Source organism: Heloderma suspectum, chromosome 6 (genome assembly GCF_057233095.1).
Source record: "Heloderma suspectum isolate Gila_16-S chromosome 6, 16-S_ref, whole genome shotgun sequence".
NCBI classification, from domain to species: Eukaryota; Metazoa; Chordata; class Lepidosauria; order Squamata; family Helodermatidae; genus Heloderma; species Heloderma suspectum.
The window spans coordinates 130,004,894-130,026,286 of record NC_139463.1 but is presented as its reverse complement, the minus strand read 5'-3'; the positions used below and the strand labels follow the sequence as shown (position 1 = coordinate 130,026,286).

At 57.2% G+C, this 21,393-nt stretch overlaps 2 protein-coding genes across 2 annotated transcripts; both read left to right on the top strand.

The window, feature by feature from the left end:
• The first annotated feature begins 358 nt into the window (after positions 1 to 358).
• Positions 359 to 9,865, top strand: GAL3ST4 (galactose-3-O-sulfotransferase 4). Its single transcript, XM_084808710.1, has 4 exons — positions 359 to 534; positions 2,621 to 2,755; positions 3,001 to 3,325; positions 5,799 to 9,865. Exons 2-4 carry the CDS (start codon positions 2,628 to 2,630, stop codon positions 6,615 to 6,617), a joined length of 1,272 nt encoding a protein of 423 aa, XP_084664836.1. The 5' UTR covers positions 359 to 534; positions 2,621 to 2,627; the 3' UTR covers positions 6,618 to 9,865.
• A 2,292-nt stretch (positions 9,866 to 12,157) lies between these two features.
• On the top strand, positions 12,158 to 20,143 carry TRAPPC14 (trafficking protein particle complex subunit 14). Its single transcript, XM_084807028.1, has 11 exons — positions 12,158 to 12,864; positions 12,952 to 13,047; positions 13,135 to 13,264; positions 13,414 to 13,500; positions 13,917 to 14,037; positions 14,766 to 14,913; positions 15,164 to 15,246; positions 17,494 to 17,657; positions 18,014 to 18,168; positions 18,717 to 18,910; positions 19,030 to 20,143. The coding sequence occupies exons 1-11, from the start codon at positions 12,460 to 12,462 to the stop codon at positions 19,181 to 19,183; spliced, it is 1,737 nt and encodes a 578-aa protein (XP_084663154.1). The 5' UTR covers positions 12,158 to 12,459; the 3' UTR covers positions 19,184 to 20,143.
• The last annotated feature ends 1,250 nt before the right edge of the window (positions 20,144 to 21,393 follow it).

Below are 21,393 nucleotides of genomic sequence, written 5' to 3'. Positions count from 1 at the left end.
AGGGTATCCTAGAGCATGAGCAGAGTGCCCTTCCTTTCCCTCTCCGGCCACAGGAGGCTTTTAGGGGACTGCGTGGGACCCTGCACCGCTGCGCGAAGGAAAGGGGGTCGCGCTGCGGCGCGGGAAAGGGAGCTGCAGCAGAGAGCGGGGGGGCCGGGGGCGCTGAGTTTCGGCTGTCTGCGTGGATCGTGTTCCCGGGAAGCTCCGGCTGCGCTGCCCTCCTTCCGCCTGCTCGCCTGGGCGGGGGCGCGCAAAGCCGGACGGGGTGGGCGAGAGGCAGACAAAGGCAGACGAGGGCGGGGGGAGCGCAGAAAAACGGGAGCGAGGAAGAAAGTTGGGAACGGCGAAGGGGCGGGGTGAGGGAAGGAGGGAAAAAGTTCAGCACAGCAAGGAAGGGGGAAGCGGACCGGGAGAGGGAGCCGGAGGCCGCCCGGCGCTCCCAGTCTGTCCCTCGCGAACTAACGGGGCTCCCCGCGCTTCCATGGAGTTGGTGCCGCGCGGGTTGCGGGTCTGACGGCGCCCGACCCTTTCCAGGTAAGGCGGGGGCTGCGTTTTGGAGGGGGGACTTCTGATTCCTTCCAGTGAAGGGCACATGCGGGGGGCCCCTCCCAATCTTCCCTACCCGCCCTTCCCGGGGAGCCAGGAGCCCCAGCCGGCCGAGGTGGGCTCGTCTTTGTTGCGTGACCCCCCCCCCCAGACCAGGGCGGAGGGAGGGGCAGCGAAGACCAAAGGAGTCGTGGGGCCTTAAGGGCCAGCTCGAGCTGTGGGGAGCTGGGACCCAGAGCCCGCAGGGAGGAATTGTGTGTTGCGGGGGGGGGGCTCGATGCGAGCGAGCTGTTGCGGGGGGGGGGCTTGGGAGTCGAGCCTAATTTGAGCCACGAGCTGTTGGTCCCAAATATGGCTGGACTGAGGCTACTCCGCAGGGAGGGCGGGCGCTCTGCACGTGCCCAGGAGGCTCGCTTCAGAGCCCTGGCATCGCAAACAGCTTCGGGGCTGAGCCGGGGTCGCCCCACCCGCGGCTCTTGCTGCTGGGGGCGGGCGCGGCGGGCGGCCCGGCCCGGGTTGACTGGCCGGGCGTGTCGTCGCGGGACAGCTGGCCGGCAGCTGCTCTGCGCTGGTGCCAGGGAAGCCGCAGGGAGCCACGTGGGGGGAGGCGGCCCGGATCCCGCCGGCGGCTGCCGAGCGCTCCACGGCCGCGAAGCTGCTTCGGGGCGGCCCTTGTTGGGTCGGGTCCCTGCGGAGCGATGCGGCGGCGGAGCGCGAGCGCGGACTGCATTACCGCGTGGGTCCCCACCCGTAACGCGCACACAGGCGCGCGCCCCTTCTGAAGCCCTCCTGGGGGGCCTTCCGCCGTCGCCCCCTTGCGAAAGGCTGCATGGAAAACCGGGGAGGGCCGAGGGCGGGCACTGCTGTGGGCACCTCGGCGGTGGCCCACGCCCGGGCCGACGGGCCCCGGGCCGCTGCGGCCTTGGGCTCCAGCGCCCCCCTCCCTCTTCCCCAGGCAGCGCGGCCTCCGGAACCATCTGCCGGGCCTGCTCATCCGTCTGGCCGCGAATGAGGAGCGGCGGCCGAAGGCGGCGGGCCAGCCGGGAAGCCGGGCATGGCTGGAGCTGGGCGGCGAGGGCGAGGGGCCCCTCCGCCCCGCATCGTTTCTGCTCCTGGGGTGGGGAGGGCCGGGGAGGCTGTGCGGTGCGTGCAGCATCCGCGAGGAGGGCTTCATTCCTCAGCCCCGCCTCTCCCGGGTGTGGGGAGATAGTTCGGGGCGGGGGGCTGGAACATTGTCCGGCTGCCTCCGTTTGTCCAGTCGGCCTCTTTCTTCTCCCTCCTCTTTCTCCACGTCAGCCTCATAATTCCCGGCAGGGCAGGGCTGGGCTGTATACAGATGGGGCTGGAGAACTCCAGGTGTGGGGCAGGCAGCTTCGCAGGGGGAGGGGGCATTTGAACTGGCTGGGCGGTTGCTCCTGGCCCTCCACATCCCAGAACTGTGCTGGGGAGGGGGGGGGGGTCCAAAGGCCAGGCTCTCTTCCCCACAACACTTCAAGATGCAACCGCTGAGAGTGCCCCCCCACCCCATGCAGACAGTAGGGAGTAAAACAGTGGGGTGGTTGCAGCAGTGGGATGAGGGGACTCCACCCATGGCTGTGCCCAGGTCTGCTTAAAACAAAAAACAAACAGGCCACCTCACACGGAATAGCACCCTTCAACCTAGATTTGCCTAGGACTGGGGCAGGGGTGGTGGTGGGGGAAGTTGTATGTCAAAAGGCCTCTGAGCTGAGACCCCCCCTCTTGCAGGCTCAAGACTGGGCCTGGTGTAGGTCCCTCTCTGCTGGCCTGGAGGCCAGGACAGAGACCATGGGCTTCCTGGGACCTGGAGTCTGGGGCAGCCTACCGGTGAGCCCTCCGAGCCTCTCCCTCCACCCATGGAGTCTAAAAGAGCAGCAGGACACTAGCGTTCCTTTCTAGGGCACCCAAGGGACAGAGGGCTGGCAGAATGTGGGGTCTAGAGAGAGGCTACAGCTGCAGCTTCCTCTGGACTGGCCTGCTCCCCAGGCCAGAGGACTGCTAACCACGTGGTCTCTCTTCCCTCCCCTGCTCCGTCCCTGCCTCCTCCCTCCCCAAGCCGAAGGATGAAGGCCCTTCCTGGCTGCTGCTGCTGCTGCTGCTGCCCCCGCCTGCAGATGCTCTGGGCTGCTCTGGCTGTCTCCATGGCAGTTGGCTTCACCGTCCAGCTCTTCGGGGTCTCCTTTCAGAAGAGGTAACTCCCCATTACCATTTGCTGTCCCAGACCTCATCCCAGGGCAAAAGTGGTCTAGTCCAAGATGCTCAGCGGTGCCACACAGTGGCCTGCAATGAAGAGTGAGGATGAGAGGGGGCTGAGTAGGAAACAACCTCCCTCCACACATCCCCCAACCCTGCCTTGTGCATTACAAAAGAGGCCAGAGTGACTGCATTCTGCAGCCAGGTGATCTCTGTTCTGTCCTCCTCCTCCTCCTCCTCCAGGGTTTCCTTGTCCCAGCTGCTCCCAATCCCCTGGGCCCCTCCAGCTGAAGCTGAGGCAGTGGGGGAGGAAGAACCCCCCAGCCACCCTCTCCTGTGCCAGCCACGGCAACACCTGGTCTTCCTGAAGACCCACAAGACGGGGAGCAGCACCATCATCAACATTCTGCACCGCTTCGGGGATGCACAGGGGCTGCGCTTTGCTCTTCCTGCACGCTACCAGTTCAGCTACCCCAACCTTTTCCAGGCACGCCGGGTCAAAGGCTGGCATCCCAGGGGCCGCCCTTTCGACATCCTTTGCCATCACATGCGCTTCAACTTGCTCGAGGTGTGTGGGGGTGTCAGAAGGGAGGAGGGTTGAGACCAGGTGGGGCACTGCTTGATGATGGGTGTGAAAAGGATTTCATAGAATAGTAGGGTTGGAAGGGGCCTATAAGACCATCGAGTCCAACCCCCTGCTCAATGCAGGAATCCAAGTCAGAGCATCCCTGACTGATGGCTGACCAGCCTCATCTTGAATTTGGGGAAGGAAGATGCAGAGGAGGCCTGTGTAAGAATCTGTACATCCAGCTACTTCTTGGATTCCCAATTTTATTTTTGCTGGTCCCAGGGGGAGGGTCAAGGCAGAGCTCTGAACTCTTCCCCTGCACCCTGCCTCCTTGATCACTGCATGTCATGCTCCCCACACCCCTCTCACCCTCGCTTTCCCTCTGTAGCCACAAGGGCTTCAAACTGGATCTTTTTAAAGTAAAGAGAACAAACATGATTCCAGCACATGTCTGTGCATCAGATAACAAATCCCACAGATGCTTGTGAACAAAGGCACATGAAATTTACTTTGAATGAGTTCAAATCTCCAGGGCCAGATGAACTGCATCCTAGAGTCATAAAGGAACTAGCAGAAGAACTCTCAGAACCGCTGTCTATTCTCTTTGAGAAATCATGGAGGACGGGGGAAGTGCCAGATGACTGGAGGAGGGCTAACGTTGTCCCTATCTTCAAAAAGGGTAAAAAGGAGGAACCTGGGAACTACAGACCAATCAGTCTGACATCAATCCCTGGGAAAATTCTGGAGCAGATCATAAAGCAATCCATCTGGAAGCACCTTGACAACAATGCCGTGATTACTCGAAGCCAACATGGATTTGTCAAAAACAAGTCCTGCCAGACAAATCTGATCTCATTTTTTGATCAAGTAACCTCCCTTGTAGACCGTGGGAATGCTGTAGACATCATATACCTCGATATACCTCGACTTCAGCAAAGCTTTCGACAAAGTGCCCCATGATATCCTGATGAGCAAACTAGCTTGAAATGGGCTAGATGGAACAACGATCCGGTGGATCCACAGTTGGCTACAGAATTGGACTCAAAGAGTGCTTATCAATGGGACCTTCTCAAGCTGGGGAGAGGTAACGAGTGGGGTACCGCAGGGCTCAGTCCTGGGCCCAGTGCTCTTCAACATTTTTATTAATGACTTGGAGGAGGAGGTGCAGGGAATACTGATCAAATTTGCAGATGACACAAAATTGGGAGGGATAGCTAATACTTTGGAAGACAGAAACAAAATTCAAAGTGATCTGGATAGACTGGAGCACTGGGCAGAAAACAACAGAATGGCATTTCATAGGGACAAATGCCAAGTTCTGCACCTAGGAAAAAGAAACCAAATGCACAGTTACAAGATGGGGGATACGTGGCTCAACCACACTACGAGCGAGAAGGATCTTGGAATTGTTGTCGATCACAAGCTAAATATGAGCCAACAATGTGATGTGGCTGCAAAAAAGGCCAATGCTCTTTTGGGTTGCATTCATAGAAGCATCGCTTCCAAATCCCGGGAAGTCCTAGTTCCCCTCTACTCAGCACTGGTTAGGCCTCATCTGGAGTACTGTGTCCAGTTCTGGGCACCACACTTTAAGAAGGATGCAGACAAACTGGAGAGGGTTCAGAGGAGGGCAACAAAGATGATCAGGGGACTGGAAACAAAGCCCTACGAGGAGAGGCTGAAAGAACTGGGCATGTTTAGTCTTGAGAAGACTGAGGGGAGATATGATAGCGCTCTTCAAGTACTTGAAAGGTTGTCACAGAGAAGAAGGCCAGGATCTCTTCTTGATCATCCCAGAGTGCAGGACACGGAATAATGGGCTCAAGTTACAGGAAGCCAGATTCCTGCTGAACATCAGGAAAAACTTCCTGACTGTAAGAGCAATACGACAATGGAACCAATTACCTGGGGAGGCGGTGGGCTCTCCCACACTGGAGGCCTTCAAGACGAGGCTGGACAGCCATTTGTCAGGGATGCTCTGACTTGGATTCCTGCACTGAGCAGGGGGTTGGACTCGATGGCCCCTTCCAACCCTACTATTCTATGATTCTATGAAATGTGCGCTGCTGTTAGATTGGGCTCCAATCTGCTGCTGGGATTCTTCTTTAATGAAAGGGTTTTACCCTGGCACATGTGCAGAGACAGGCCCTTTGAGCCTTTGCCACCATCACCAGCTTGTACACATCTGGAATTAATGACAAGGAATTCAAGACCAAAAAGTGGGAAGTAATGAATGGAGTGTCGCTGAGCACATGCAGAGAGCATTTCCCTTGTCACTGGGGAAACTTGGTCACATTTGGAATTGAAAGAAGAGGGGGTGAAGCATGGCTTCCAGGGAGGCCTGTGCCCCAACACCTGCCCCCCTCAAATTAAGTAGTCAAGACTCCATTCTTTCCACAGGTTTGCGCTCTCTCTCTCTCTCTCTCTCTCTCTGGAGATGCATCTTCACTCACTTCCATGTTTCCTTCTCCAGGTCCAGAAAGTGATGCCCCCAGACAGTTTCTACTTCTCCATTGTGAGGGACCCTGTTTCCCTGGCTGAATCGGCCTTTTCCTACTACCGTGCTGTGGTCCCTGCCTTCCGCCAAGCTGGCTCACTGCCCGAGTTCCTGGCCTCCCCACAGCGCTTCTACCAGCCTGGCGAGCGAGGCAACCACTATGCTCGCAACCTGCTCTGGTTTGACTTTGGCCTCAGTCCCCCCACAGGACCAGGCATGGCCCCGATCAAGGATGCCTTGGTGGGGCTGGAGCACACTTTCCACCTGGTGCTGCTAACGGAGTACATGGATGAGTCCCTGGTCCTCCTGCGGGATGCCCTCTGCTGGAGCCTGGAGGATGTCATGGCCTTCCGGCACAATCTGCGTAGCCCACAGGCAGTGCATACCCTGGAGCCAGCAGATGCCGCTCGGCTCCGGGCCTGGAACAGCCTGGACTGGCAACTGTATGCCCACTTTAACCACACTTTCTGGGCACGCGTGGAGCGCTTTGGCCATGCCCGCATGGCCCAGGAAGTGGCCGTGCTCCGCAAACGCCGGATGGCACTGATGCAGCATTGCCTGCAGGGTGGGGGCCCGCTGGAGCCAGCCCACATCCCTGATGAGCGCATTCGCCCCTTCCAGTTTGGCCAGGCACCGATCCTGGGCTATGCCCTGCAGGCCAGCCTGGCCCCAGGAGCCCAGGAGGCATGCCGGCGCCTGGTCACCCCTGAGCTGCAGTACAAGGACCTGCTCGATGCCAAGCAGTTCCCCCCAGCCCGGCGAGGCAATGGGTCTCAGGCAGGGCGGGTGAGGTAGCCCCAGAAGGGCCTGTGGCCTCAGCAGGGAGGGGAGGGAACACCAGCACCTGGGCCTGGATGCTCCAGAATTGTGCCAGGCACCTGGAGGGTGCCAAATACAGTACAGCCAAAACTGACGCAAGAGGCCACGCCGAGCCAAAAGTTGCTAAGAGGCCCACATTCTTAAAAGAGCAATTTTGGGATGGTTTCAAAAAATGGTCGAACATTTTGGTACAGTTTTAAGACAATCTTAGTGTGCAACATTCCATTGCTTGTGGTCTGCCTAAATCCAGGAGCAGCTCCCTCCTCAGGTATGTGACAAAAGTGTCCAAATGAGGTGACGTTTTGCTAAGAGATTCAAATGATGAGAATTGGTTAGAGGGTTTCCCTAGCTAAGGTGCCCTGCAGTCCTGCCTTCCAGGGTTTTGCTGGGGTTTCCTTTCCACCCATCCAGAGCACTGTTCGAAATCTTGTCAGGGGTGCTGCTCATAGGATGGTCCCTGGCTGCAGGGGGAGAGAGGGAGACCAGAAGAGGCTGCAGAAACTGGCCCCGTGACTGACTCTTTGTACTTTGTACAAAGTTCTTTGTACTTTTGTCTTCCCACTCATCTGCCTTGGGGCTCACAGTACTCCAATCTCTAGAACATAATAACAGAAGAAGAGCCATGCTGGATCAGACCAAGGGCCCATCTAGTCTAGCATTCTGTTCACACAGTGGCCAACCAGCTGTTGATCAGGAACCCATAAGCAGGATATGAGTGCAACAGCACCCTCCCGCCCACGTTCCTCAGCAACGGCTGTACATAGGTGTTAAGGAAAAATAGATCCAGTGCTGGTTCAGTTGAATAGTCAGGAATTTATTAAAGCCCATCACAGCTGTGGGAGAGTCAGTTGAAACAGTCTTCCCAAATACAAGGAACAGAATGCATTTATACAGACAGCTGGAGAAGAAAGAAAATACGAAGAAAACGACGCATGCTCAAGAGCTAATTTGGCTCAGCAACATTCTTATCAGCACAGCTGCATTCTGATCTTCAGGCATCAGCTAACCTGGTGGATAGGAATGTTTTGCTTATAATGAGAAATTTATAATTACCTTCTCATGGTCAGACACATACACATTCTCTCAATCCCATCAGGCACCTTGCCTGAACCAAACTACTTACAAGGCCTAGTCAAGCCCACCTGCACATAGGCATACTGCCTTTGATACTGGAGGTAGCACATAGCCATCAGGACTAGTAGCTACTGATTTATGAGGAATTTATCTAACCCCCATTTAAAGCTATCCAAATTGGTTGCCATCACTACATCTTGTGGTAGCTAATTCCATAGTTTAACTATGTGCTGTGTGAATCGTAGAATAGTAGGGTTAGAAGGGGCCTACAAGGCCATTGAGTCCAACCCCCTGCTCAATGCAGGAATCCAAGTCAGAGCATCCCTGACAGATGGCTGTCCAGCCTCGTCTTGAAGGCCTCCAGGGTGGGAGAGCCCACCGCCTCCCTAGGGAATGCGTTCCATTGTCGTATTGCTCTAACAGGAACTTTTTCCTGATGTTCAGCCAGAATCTGGCTTCCTGTAACTTGAGCCCATGATTCCGTGTCCTGCACTCTGGGATGAGCCAGAAGAGATCCTGGCCTTCTTCTCCGTGACAACCTTTCAAGTACTTGAAGAGTGCTATCATATCTCCCCTCAGTCTTCTCTTCTCAAGGCTAAACATGCCCAGTTCTTTCAGTCTCTCTTCTTAGGGCTTTGTTTCCAGTCCCCTGATCATCTTTGTTGCTCTCCTCTGAACCCTCTCCAGTTTGTCCGCATCCTCCTTCAAGTGTGGTGCCCAGAACTGGACACAGTACTCCAGAGGAGGCCTGACCAGTGCTGAGTAGAGGGGAACTAGTACTTCCCGGGATTTGGAAGCTATGCTCGTATTAAAGCAGCCCAAAATAGTGAAGAAGTCCTTCCTTTTATCTATCCTGAATCTCCCACCTATCAGCTTCCTGGGATGACCCCAGTTTCTAGTATTGTGAGAGGGGGGAGTAAAATGCCTCCCTTTCCACATTCTCCACACCACGCATATTTTTGCAGACCTCCATCATGTCTCCCCTCACCTTCCTTTTTTCCAGCCTAACAAGCCCAGCTGTTAGGCTCATGGGGGGGTGTTGTGCTCCGGTTCTGCTTGTGGAGTTCTCGGTGGGGTGACTGGTTGGCCACTGTGCAAGAGAACACTGGACCCTTGGTCTCACCCAGCATAGCTCGTTTTCTGATGAATTCAATGGCCCTTGCTTGAAGTGATCATGTGTAGGGTCAGGATGCATGAGTGAGAACCCTGAAGTCCCCAGTTCAAGTCTCCTTAGCTCCCTTGAGGCTAAGGAGGGGGGCAAACTCTTGAGGGGGCACCTGCTCTCTCTCAGCCTCATCCACCTCCCCAGTCTGTAACAGGGAGTTCATGGTATTGTCCTGCTTGCAGGTCTGTTGTGTGGAACAAGGAGAGAATGTGTGTGAACTACTTCTAGCGCTTCAAAACGGATGCATACATGTGATTATTGGGAAGGTTGGCTATACTGCAGAAACCATCTGGGTGAGCATTTTCATACTTCCTGCCCTTGTGTCTTCCTGCTGGACAGGGAGTTGCACCCATGGGGTGGCCCTCTGGTTGGAGGCCCGAGGTTGGTTCCTGGCCGGGCTGTGTGTGTCTAGCGGAATGCAGACATTTCTCGCAACCTGGAGTGGCAGAACTGGCAAACCTAGACTTTTCTCTAGAATCATAGAGCTAGAAGGTGTCACAAAGATAATCTAGTCAAACTTCCTGTCAATGCATCCCTGGAAGGGCCCATACAGCCTCTGCATTAGAACCTCTAATGAAGGAGCATCTCAAAAGAATGTTTTGCACTATGAAGCAGAGAAGAGAACCAGATCAAACTACAGAAGTGCCCAGTTAGCCTCTTCCCTGCTGTCCTCAGGCCCCTTCCCATAGCCAGGCCGGCACCCATCGCAAAAGCTGCTATTTGGGCGTGGAGGTGGGAATGCCCCCCCTGCTTGCCACCCCGCCCCTCTTGGTACAATGGCAATACTTATGAAGGTCACCCCTGTGGATCGGTTCTCAAGCACCAATGGGTACCCAGCCAGTTTCAGCAGTTTCTGCTACCTAACCTGTGCCTCAAAAATCACGCTATGATGCAGCGGGGGTGTGTGTGTGTGTGTTACTCTTTGCTGTTTTTTTACAGGAAAAAATAGGTTTTTTTAAAAATAAATGTAAACGTCTCAGCCGTGCAACTGTCCCAGGGTCTTATTTGCTTTCCCTGCACCTCTCACCCCAACTGTTTCTAAGCTGCAAGGAGGAGCTGCAATATAAAAGGGATGATCTGCTGCCCAAGGAGGCGAACCTCTCGCTGCTTTCTCCATGCTGGGGAGGGCCCGGAATGGACCTTCGGCCATTGACCACAGAGGATGGGGAAGCGTGCGGACGGCTTTGACTCCTCACCCTGCCGGACAGCAAAGCTGCAGCGGCGCTCCGCAGAGCCGCCTGCCCTGCTCCCATCTGGCCTGGGGGTCATTGGCCGGAAGGTCGGCCACCCAGCGCTGCGCAGGCCCCCTCAGCCGAGGAGAGGCGGGGGGGGGGCGCCTGGACCCTGCCACGCAAGGAGCACGTGTTCCTTGGCTGCCGCCGCCCTCGGAAAGGCCCTCTGCATGCGCTCAGGGGCGCTCGCTGGCCACTTCAGAGCTTCAGAGCGCTGTTGTGCTGTGCCTGGACTGCCAGGTTCCAACCTAGCCCAAGAGTGCTTATCAATGGGACCTAGTAATGAGCGGGGTACTGCAGGGCTCAGTCCTGGGCCCAGTGCTCTTCAACATTTTTATTAATGACTTGGAGGAGGAGGTGCAGGGAATGCTGATCAAATGTGCAGATGACACAAAATTGGGGCGGGATAGCTAATACTTTGGAAGACAGAAACAAAATTCAAAGTGATCTGGATAGACTGGAGCGCTGGGCGGAAAACAACAGAATGACATTTAATAGGGATAAATGCCAAGTTCTGCACCTAGGACAAAGAAACCAAATGCACAGTTACAAGATGGGGGATACGTGGTTCAACAACACTACAAGCGAGAAGGATCTTGGAATTGTTGTCGATCACAAGCTGAATATGAGCCAACAATGTGATGTGGCTGCAAAAAAGGCAAATGCTCTTTTGGGCTACATTCATAGAAGCATAGCTTCCAAATCCTGGGAAGTACTAGTTCCCCTCTAATCCGCACTGGTTAGGCCTCATCTGGAGTACTGTGTCCAGTTCTGGGCACCACATTTTAAGAATCATAGAACAATAGGGTTGGACGGGGCCTACAAGGCCATCAAGTCCAACCCCCTGCTCAATGCAGGAATCCAAGTCAGAGCATCCCTGACAGATGGCTGTCCAGCCGTGTCTTGAACGCCTCCAGTGTGGGAAAGCCCACCACCTCCCCAGGTAATTGGTTCAATTGTCGTATTGCTCTAACAGGAAGTTTTTCCTGACGTTCAGCTGGAATCTGGCTTGCTGTAACTTGAGCCCATTATTCTGTGGCTCAACAACACGACAAGCGAGAAGGATCTTGGAATTGTCGATCACAAGCTGAATATGAGCCAACAATGTGATGTGGCTGCATTAATAGAAGCATAGCTTCCAAGTCCAGGGAAGTACTAGTTCCCCTCTACTCAGCACTGGTTAGGCCTCATCTGGAGTACTGTGTCCCGTTCTGGGCACCACACTTTAAGAAGGATGCAGACAAACTGGAAAAGGTCAGAGGAGGGCAACAAAGATGATCAGGGGACTGGAAACAAAGCCCTGTGAAGAGAGACTGAAAGAACTGGGGATGTTTAGCCTTGAGAAGACTGAGGGGAGATGGGATAATGCTCTTCAAGTACTTGAAAGGCTGTCACAGAGCGGAAGGCCAGGATCTCTTCTCCATCCTCCCAGAGTGCAGGACACGGAATAATGGGCTCAAGTTACAGGATGCCAGATTCCGGCTGAACATCAGGAAAAACATGACTGTTAGAGCAATGCAACAATGGAGCCAATTCCCTGGGGAGGTGGAGGGCTCTCCCACACTGGAGGCGTTCAAGACGAGGCTGGACAGCCATCTGTCAGGGATGCTCTGGATTCCTTGAGCAGGGGGTTGGACTCGATGGCCTTGCAGGCCCCTTCCAACCCTACTGTTCTATGATTCTAGCCGGGATCCCCACGGCCGCTCCCCGGCAGGGCCCTCCCAGGGCCGAGAGCAGAGGGAGCCCAGGCCACGCCCCGGGGGGGGCAGAGAAGCACCTGAGGGCCGCCCCGCCGGGAAGCCCAACAGAGACCCCCCCTCGGATCCTCGGCACGGGGTGGGCACATCAGGCCGGGGGGCGGGCTTTGCAGGGCGGGGAAGGGGCGGGGGGCTATTGTCCCCCTCCAGCCACGAGGGGGGCAGCGCCTGCCCCCCTCCCCGCCTTCTCCCTCCTCCCTTCCTCCCCGGCTCGCTCCGCCCCGCAGCCGAGGCCGGCCCTGCTCCTCCCCCGCTGCAGCTGCCCCCCCGCACGGGGCGCCCCTCCGGCGCCTTCCTCGCTCCTCCCCCTCCTCTCCTCTCCTCTCCTCTCCTCCGCACTGGCCGCCCTCCGCCGGGATCCCCCCGGCCCGGAATTGGCCCCTGCCCCATCCTCGGGCCTCCCTCCCTCCGTTCTTCCTTCCTTCCTTCCTGAGCCTCCGTGTCCGTCCCAGGCTACGGCCTCCCCGCTCCGATGCTGGGCTCCTAGCCCCCCCCCCGCAGCGCCTCTCGAAGCGGCCGCCAGAGCAACCCCTCCGCCGACGCCCCTTCCCACTGATCCCCCGCAGCCCCCTCGACCGCCCACTCCCGCCATGGAGTCCCAGTGCGACTACTTCATGTACTTTCCCGCGGTGCCCTTCCCGGGCCGGGAGGTGCTGCTGGGGGAGCCGGGCCGGTACCGGGCCCTCCCGCGGAGGAACCACCTTTACCTGGGCGAGACGGTCCGCTTCCTGCTGGTGCTGCGCTGCCGCTCCGGGGGCGCGGGGGGCGCCCGTCCCCCGTGGGGGGAGCTGGCGGGCTCCCTCTCTGCCCTGGCCAGCGTCACCCCCGGGGGCGGCTTGGCCGGGGACGAGGCGGCGGCGCCCCTGGGGGGGGGCACGGAGGAAGGCCCGGGAGGCGGGGAGCGCCCCGCGGCCTGCGGCGGCGGGAGCCTCTTCCGGGCCTGCCGGGCCCTCCTGACCCACGGACACGGACCCCCAGGGAGGCCTGCCGCAGGGGTAAGGCCGGGCCAGGGCCGGGAGGGGCAGGGACTGAGCCCGAGCGGAGAGGCCCCCTGACACCTCCCTGCCCTCCTGCCCGCGCAGGTGCCCATCCAAGAGCCCATTGTCTCCGCCGACGAGGTGATCTTCCCCCTCACCATTTCCTTGGACAGGTTGCCCCCCAGCACCCTCAAAGCCAAGGTAAGCCTCAGGGCGGGCAGAGTGGGCGGCCAGCGGTAGACCCCCCTGGGATGGGAGCCCCCACACGGCTGACCTCTCTTTCCGCAGATTGTGGTGACTGTTTGGAAGCGAGATCAAGAGAAAGCAGAGGTGCGGGAACGGGGCTACCTCAGCATCCTGCAGGATCGGGCCCCTTCCCAGACCTTCCGGGAGGAGCAGGGGGCCTTCAAGGCACAAGGTGAGCACCCAGCGGCTGCGCCCCATGCCCCCGAGCGTCCTTCTGCGTGGCAGGCAGAGCGCCGGTCCAAGGGGCTCGACGTCCTGCGTGTGGGCCGCTTCTCAGCCCCCCTGGGGCTTGGGGTGACACTCTGACCTTTGACCCCACAGTGAGCACCATACTGACCGTGCTCCCGCCGCCGGAGCTGAAGTGCCAGCAGCTCAGCGTTTCAGGGAAACACTTGGCGGTGCTGAAAGGTGTGTGGGGGCGGGGGGAAACCCGTGTTTGGCCTCCGCACGGTTGGAGGAGGCCAGCCCGCGAGGGGGGGCACACTGGAAAGGAAAGTCTGAGGCGCCCGAAGGCGGACCATGTGTGGAGCAGTTGGGATAGAGGCAAGTCTTGGGTGCCTCTCTGTCTTCTGGGGATCTGCCTTTCCCTGCCCCTCCCCTCCTGGAGGCAGCTGCGTGCCCACCCTGCCCAATAAAGCATGGGAGCATTCATCGGCACGGGCCACATCCTGCACAAGCTGAACTGGGGGGCTGCTGCTGCTGGAAGGCAGTTGGGGAGGTGCATGTGGGAGAAAAGGCACGCAGCCTCCCATCTTTTCCACATCATCTCCTTGGAGGATCGGACCTCACTCCATCCCCCTTTTTTGTGTATGCCCCTTCCCCAGTTTTGAATGCAGCTTCCCAGGAAGAGCTCTCCGTGTGGGACGTGCGGATCCTTCCCAATTTTAATGCCAGTTACCTTCCCATGATGCCCGATGGGTCTGTCTTGCTAGTTGACGACGTCTGGTAAGGAAAACGTGGATGGTGGGCGGTCAGAAATGGGGAAGGCGTGGCAGCCTCATGGTCGGCATGCCCACTCGCTGGCCCTCATGGCCTGGAAAGACCTCACTCTGAGGTCTCAAAGACCCTCCGTTATTCTGGGCGCTCCAAATAGGCCCCCGCCTGTTTTTAAAACAGCGGCAGTAATACGCGCCCGTTCCCCTTCCCTCTGCCCAGTTTTCTCCAAGCCCGAGCGTGTTGGGGCGGGAGTCCGCTGGGGGACTTTGCCTCTCCGTGGCATGCTGCTTGGGAGGACGCAGCCCTCGCTTCTCTGGAGGAGCCCATTGCACGGCTGTGGCCATAGCAGCCCCTACTCCTGCCACGCCTCCAGCATAGCTGGCCGTGGCGTGCTGAGCACCTATGGGGAACCCATCCCTTCCCTCGACCGTAGCGCTGCACTGGCTGCAGCGTGAAGCTGGAGCGCCCCAACGTTGCTGTGGAGGCAGAGGGAGCAGGTCTGGGCAGAGTGGGGCAGAGCCCCAGAGCGCCTCCCTGCAGGCCTTCCAGGTGGCGGTGTGAAGCGTGCTCTCGCTCTCGATGCAAACTGGGGCACTCGGCTGGCCTGTGTGCAAACTCCCCTCATTGGCTGCCCTGGGTTGAACACAGGGCATCGGGGAGGAACGGGAACAGTGTCTGGGGATGTTGGGGGGAGGCTTTCCTCCACAGCTCACCCCTCTCACCCCACCGCCCTGCAGCCACCAGTCAGGCGAAGTATCCATGGCTTCGTTTTGCCGCGTTCCCTCTGCAACCTCGGCTTGCCCCTGCGCCCTCCGTGCTCTTGAAGAGCAGAACTTCCTCTTCCAGTTGCAGGCGCCGGAGCAGCCCCCTGACAGCACCAAGGAGGTGAGGGTCACGAGGACCTGGCTGCCATACCAAAGGAGCTTGGCGGGGCTCCTCTTGCTCCGCGGGACAAGGCCTGCTGCCCCCACAGGCCCTGCAGAGGGGAGAGGCTGCAGCTGGTTGGGGAGGGAGCCACGGGCTGCCCCCTGACGGCAGCGAGTGGGCCAGGCGGGGTGGGGAGGCTGGACAAGGCAGTGGGGAGGCAGTGCCTGGGCCAGCGGGTCTGTCGATTATTCTTGCCTGCCACTCACAGGGCCTTGAGGTCCCTCTCATCGCAGTGGTACAGTGGTCGACCCCCAAGCTGCCGTTCACCACAAGCATCTACACTCATTACAGGTGAGGGTCCCTCTGCTCTTGGCTGCCCCCAGCACCTCCCCCAACGCCCATGCGGGGAACGAGCCCCCTGTTTGGCAGCTGCTGCTCAGGCCACAGTAAGATGACCGGTGAGCAGTCCAAGTCCCTCCCCACCCCCCGGGAAATGCAGACAACATGTCACAGGAAAGGCCATGAGGGAGGGATACTGCAACTGAAAAGCCAGGTTGGGTATATGGGCCACCAACGCAGTGGGGAACCCAGCCCCCCTTTGCTCTTGGTGCTATGTTGGGTGAAAGTCTCTCCAGACTGGGGTGATGGACCTCAACAGGGCAAATGCAGTTCAGTGTAAATGATGCATGAGCCAGCATGATGCAGCGGCTAGAGCGTTGGACTGGGAGTGGGGAGAGCCGGGTTCTCGTCCCCACTTGGCCATGGAAGCTCACTGGGTGACTTTGGGCTTGTCACAGACGCTCAGCCCAACCTACCTCACAGTGTGGTTGTTGTGAGGATAACATGGAGGAGGGTTATGTACGCCGCCTTGGGTTCCTTAAGGAGGAAAAATGGTGGGACATACGTAAATGCAATACATAAAAAATAAATTTGGGGGCAAAAACATCCAACTTCACATAAATGTTGATGGGGTCTGAGCTGGTGGTGACTGACCGACCAGGTAAGGGATCTTGTGGTTGCAGTGGACAGCTCGATGGAAACAGAGACCCAGTGTGCAACCACTGAAAAAGGCAGCTTCCATGTTAGGCATAATTAGGAAAGGAATTGAAAACAAAACTGCCAATATCATACTGCCCTTATACAAATCTATGGTGTGACCACAATTGGAGTACTGTGTACAGTTCTGATCACCGCACCTTAAAAAGAATATTATGCAGCTGGAAGAGGGGCAGAAAATAACAACTAAAATGATCCAGGGGCTGGCAACTCCCCTGTGAGGAAAGGTTGCAGTGTCTAGGACTGTTTTGTTTAGGAAAAAAAGCAAGTAAAGAGAGACGTGATAGATGTGTACAAAATTATACCTGGAGTGGAGAAAGTGGATACAAGTTTTTCATCCTCTCCAATAATGCTAGAACCCAAAGGGTCCTCCCATGAAGCTGATTCGTGGGTGATTCAGGACAGACAAAAGGAAGGACTCCTTCACACAGCAGAGAGTTCAACTATGGAATTTGCTACCCCAAGATGTAGTGATGGCTGCCAACTCGGATGGCTTTAAAAGGGGGTTAGACAAATTCCTGGAGGAGAAGGCTGTCAATGGCTACTAGTCCTGATGGCTACATACTATCTCTAGTATCAGAGGCAGAATGCCCCTCAGGACCACTCACTGGAGAACACAAGTGGGAGGGTGCTGTTGTGCTCCTATCCTGCTTTGTGGGGGGGCCTGAGAGCCTTTGGTCTGATCCAGCACAGCTTTTCTTATGTTCTTGCCTTTGCATGGCTAAAATGAAGGGCTAAAATGGCGGTCCAGTGGCTCCTTTGCAGAATCTGAACCCCAGCGGGACTACAGGAGCCCTAGTGCTCGATGCAGCGCTTGCGGCCGGGGCCAATGACGCAGGGCTGCTTCTCCAGCCCTGTTGGTGGACAGGCCCAGCACATGCCCAGAGGCACCTCGCCTTCCCCATAACTGTCCCTTTGGCCTTGGCCTTCTGTCTTTTGCACACCCACAAACTGTCCCTTGGCTGAGTGAGGCAGCATTTTCCAGGTGTAGCTGGAGGTGTTCCTGCTGCTTCAGCAGAGGCGTCCAAGGGCAAGAGGCCACGCTTCAGCTGGGGATGGGCGCGTTGTGTCTTCTGTACTCTCAGCTCTGCTAATGTGGGTGCTTCCCCCGCCCTGCTCCCCGGCGCATGGCTGGGCCTGAGAACTGCAGAAATGGAAAGTGTCACTTGGTTAACGGAGACACTGGATTAATGCAGCCCTTAGTCGAAACCTTAAAAGGAGGGCTTGTGATTGGTGCTGGTGAAACCTCTGAACAATCCAGATAAGAGGAGGAGCAGCCACCCCTCAGAAGGCGCCAGTCGTATGAGATCTGTGCCCCGACTGTGATGAGGATGTCAAAGAGCAGGGGACCCACTGGAATTGGCATGACCCCATCCAAGACATACATTTTGCGTTTCTGTTAAAGATTCAGACTTTGGCCCCGATTCCTTCAGTTGTGTGCTGCCCCTCCCCTTGCATTCACACAGTCATCGCAGAAACGGCGCCTGGCACGCTCCAGAAACTGTCCTGTCCCTCCCCACGCGTCTCTCTCATTCCCCTCAGGCTGCCAAGCATCCGCCTGGCCCGTCCCCGGTTCGTGATGACAGCAGAATGCGAGTCGCCCGTCGATGCGCAGCGCCGCTTCACGGTCGCCTACACCCTCATCAACAACCTGCAGGACTTCCTGGCCGTGCGCTTGGTGTGGACGCCGGAAAGTGCCGCTGCTGGTGAGTGGCCAGGGGGGTGCGCTGTGGTGAGGGTGCTGGCATTGGGGGAGGAGTCTGCCAGTCTTCGCCTGCCAAGATGGGGGTGGGATGAGCATGAGGAGGACCTGTCTGAGAAAACCTGGATTTATCTGGGGCCACTGGCCGTGCTAGTGAGAAACAAAGCCTCCCCGGGGTGAGATGGGCAACTTTCACTGCCAGGGGATCGGGGAGGGGAGCACACAAGAAGGGGGCAGCTGTGCCACCATGCTGCCTGTGGGCTTGTTTAGGGCCTGGGGGGTGCCTTTGCTCTGGCTCCAGGAGGACGGTGCCTGCCCCCTTTTTCTGAGTGCCACATTCTGCCTCTGGACCCCCTGCAGGCAAGAAGCTATCCTCTGAAGAACAGCGTGCTATTCAAGACACTCAGGACGCCATTGTCTGCCACACGCCCCTCAACAACTTGGGATTCTCCCACAAGGGCAGTGCCCGCACGTTCCGTGTCACATTCCAGGCCCTGCGTGCTGGCTTATACGAGGTAACACCACCATGTGCAGACACAAACCTCTGGGCTGTTGGGGCCCCTGTCCTTGGCAGCTGGGTGTCCCCCTTGCTCCCAACTTCCTGCCTCAGGCCGGCAACTGGGCAGCTCCAATTCCCATAGCTGAAGGGGGCTTTTTGGCAATAGCCAGGAGGCCTTGCCAGCTTTCTGTGCAACCTCCCTACACTGGGCAGACCGGAGCATGGCCAGGAGGGTTTCAGGTGTCTGGAAGGGGCGATTCAGGCTGTGTCAGTTGCTGAAAGGGGGGCTTGCAAAAGCATTCCTTAGGGCCCACAACTTGCACTGCTTCAGGGTGCTGCTGAACACCCCAGAAAACCTTTCTGAACCCAGACGACTGGAAACAGCTTCACCTCCCAAGCTCTCCCTGCCAAAGGAAGCGGCCTCTCCCACCCCGCAAGGCTGTTGTGAATGGCAATTTCGGGACTGTATTGCCCTGACAGCAGCTGTCGGCTGGGCTGGGCAAAGATGGAAACGGGGAGATAACCAGACTGTCTCAATCTCTCTCTTGTTCCCACCCTGCAAAGCTGTCTCAGCACATGAAGCTGAAGCTGCAATTCACTGCAAGCGTCTCCAACCCTCCCCCAGAAGCTCGTCCCATCTCACGCAAGAGCAGCCCTGGCAGCCCCGCGGTCCGAGAGCTGGTGGAGCGCCACCAGGCCAGTCTGGGCCGATCCCAGAGCTTCTCCCACCAGCAGCCGGCACGGGGGCACCTCATGAGGTAGGGGCTTTGCAGAGGAGAAAGACAAGGGCCTGCCCCTGCCTTTTGGGGAGTGGGGAGCAGTGGGGGGAGACTGGCTGAACCCTCAGATGTCTCTCTTTCTCTTTGCTCCTCAACAGGTCTGGTAGCGTCATGGAGCGCAGAGCCATCACTCCCCCCGTGGGCTCTCCGGTGGGCCGCCCCCTTTACCTGCCCCCTGACAAGGCAGCTCTCTCCCTTGACAAAATCGCCAAACGGGAGTGCAAAGTGCTGGTGATTGCTCCTGTCACGTAATGGGGGAGGAAATCCCACCCCCTTTCCCCGCTCCCCCAGACAGAGGTGCTGCGCATCCTCCCTGGCAAGAGAACATCCCTTCCCTTGTGGAATGCCCCTTTGCTGCCACCCGCAATCACCCCTCTGCCCAGCATGTGTCCCCAACCACTCCATGTGTCCCCAACCACTCAACCACAGCATGTGTCCCCCGCGTGTGCCAGGCAGATTCACTGCTGCCCACAAGGGCACCGCTGAATCTTGCAGGGCTGCCCCCTCCCCTCCCCACTGTCCCCCTTCCCTTACAAGAGGGGCTCAGAGTGGGGCTCTCTGCTCGGAATTTCCCCCCACGGTGCCATCCCCACTGCCCCAGTGGCTGCCCCTGCTGCAGCCCTGCTCTCCACCCATTCTCTGGGCTTTGAACAGGAACAGGCATCAAAAGGGAGACGCTCCTTCGCCCCACTTTTAGCCCAGGGGGCAGGGGGGTGCTGGAACCAGATTCCCATTTCCTTCACTCTCCCTCTGACTGTGAAGGAGGCCAGGCCCCAAAGCAAGTGGGAGGGGGGCAGCTTCCTCCTCTTTGCTCCCCCCCCCCATTGTCCCAAGGCACAAGGAGCAGTTGCTGCTGCTACAACCTGGAGACATTGAATGATGGACTGCTATGCTGCCTCCTGCTGGCAGAGGAGCCCCTTCACCGCTGGAGGTCCTGGGCAGGTTCCCCATCACACTTCCTAAGTCTGGGAACAGGATTCCTGTCGCCCTGGCTGGGCATGCAGCCGCCCCGCTGGAAGCTGCGCCTTCAATGCAGGGGTGAGCAGGGCAAGGCATGGCCAGCCCCCTCCGCCATCTCAGGCCACAGTGCCCCCATTGCACTTTATCTAGTTTTTGTTATTTATTTATTTTTTATTTGCCTCCAAGCAGCTCCAACTTTGTGTGTGTGAATGTATGTTTGTGAATAAACTGTGCTGGCTGGAAATTGGGCTGAGCTGGTTGTGGAGCCTTCTCTTGTGGTTGTGGAGACAGTGGAGGCTGAGGGCCATGCTGGGGCTGGACAGGGAAGGGTCAGATAACAGTCCCACCAGCCTGGCCTCATTTATCTCCCCCCACCACACAGGAGGAGGGTAGTCTTTTTTTTTCATACCAATGACCCAAAGCACACACAATGCCTTTTTACTCTGGAGTAAGCAAAGGGGTCCTGATCTGGATTGAAACCCAAGCGTGGAGGAACGGGGGCTTTAACTCTTCCCCCTGCACACCCCTCTATTGCAGGGGCAATAGATATTATCAAATACATCACACCAAAAAGATCACACCTGCAATAGATATTATCAAATAGTGATCTCTTCGCATAATGGATCGCTATTTGGCAAGATAAAGTACAGGTGCAAAGGAGTCCTAATTGAGCTAGACCCCTGCATTTGTTGTTGTTCAGTTGTTAAGTCGTGTTCGACTCTTCGTGACCCCATGGACATTTACACTAGAATAAAAAGACAAGATGGGGGAGACGTGGTTCAACAACACTACAAGCGAGAAGGATCTTGGAATTGTTCATAGAATCATAGAATAGTAGGGTTGGAAGGGGCCTACAAGGCCATCGAGTCCAACCCCCTGCTCAATGCAGGAATCCAAGTCAGAGCATCCCTGACAGATGGCTGTCCAGACTCATCTTGAACGCCTCCAGTGTGGGAGAGCCCACCGCCTCCCTAGGGAATGGGTTCCATTGTATTGCTCTAACAGTCAGAAAGTTTTTCCTGATGTTCAGGCGGAATCTGGCTTCCTGTCACTTGAGCCCATTATTCCGTGTCCTGCACTCTGGGATGATCGAGAAGAGACCTTGGCCTTCTTCTCTGTGACAACCTTTCAAGTACTTGAAGAGTGCTATCATATCTCCCCTCAGTCTTCTCTTCTCAAGGCTAAACATGCCCAGTTCTTTCAGTCTCTCTTCACAGGGCTTTGTTTCCAGTCCACTGATCATCTTTGCTGCCCTCCTCTGAACCCTCTCCAGTTTGTCTGCATCCTTCAAGTGTGGTGCCCAGAACTGGACACAGTACTCCAGATGAGGCCTAACCAGGGCTGAGTAGAGGGGAACTAGTACTTCCCGGGATTTGGAAACTATGCTTCTATGAATGCAGCCCAAAAGAGCATTGGCCTTTTTTGCAGCCACATCACATTGTTGGCTCATATTCAGCTTGTGATCGATAACAATGCCAAGATCCTTCTCGCTTGTAGTGTTG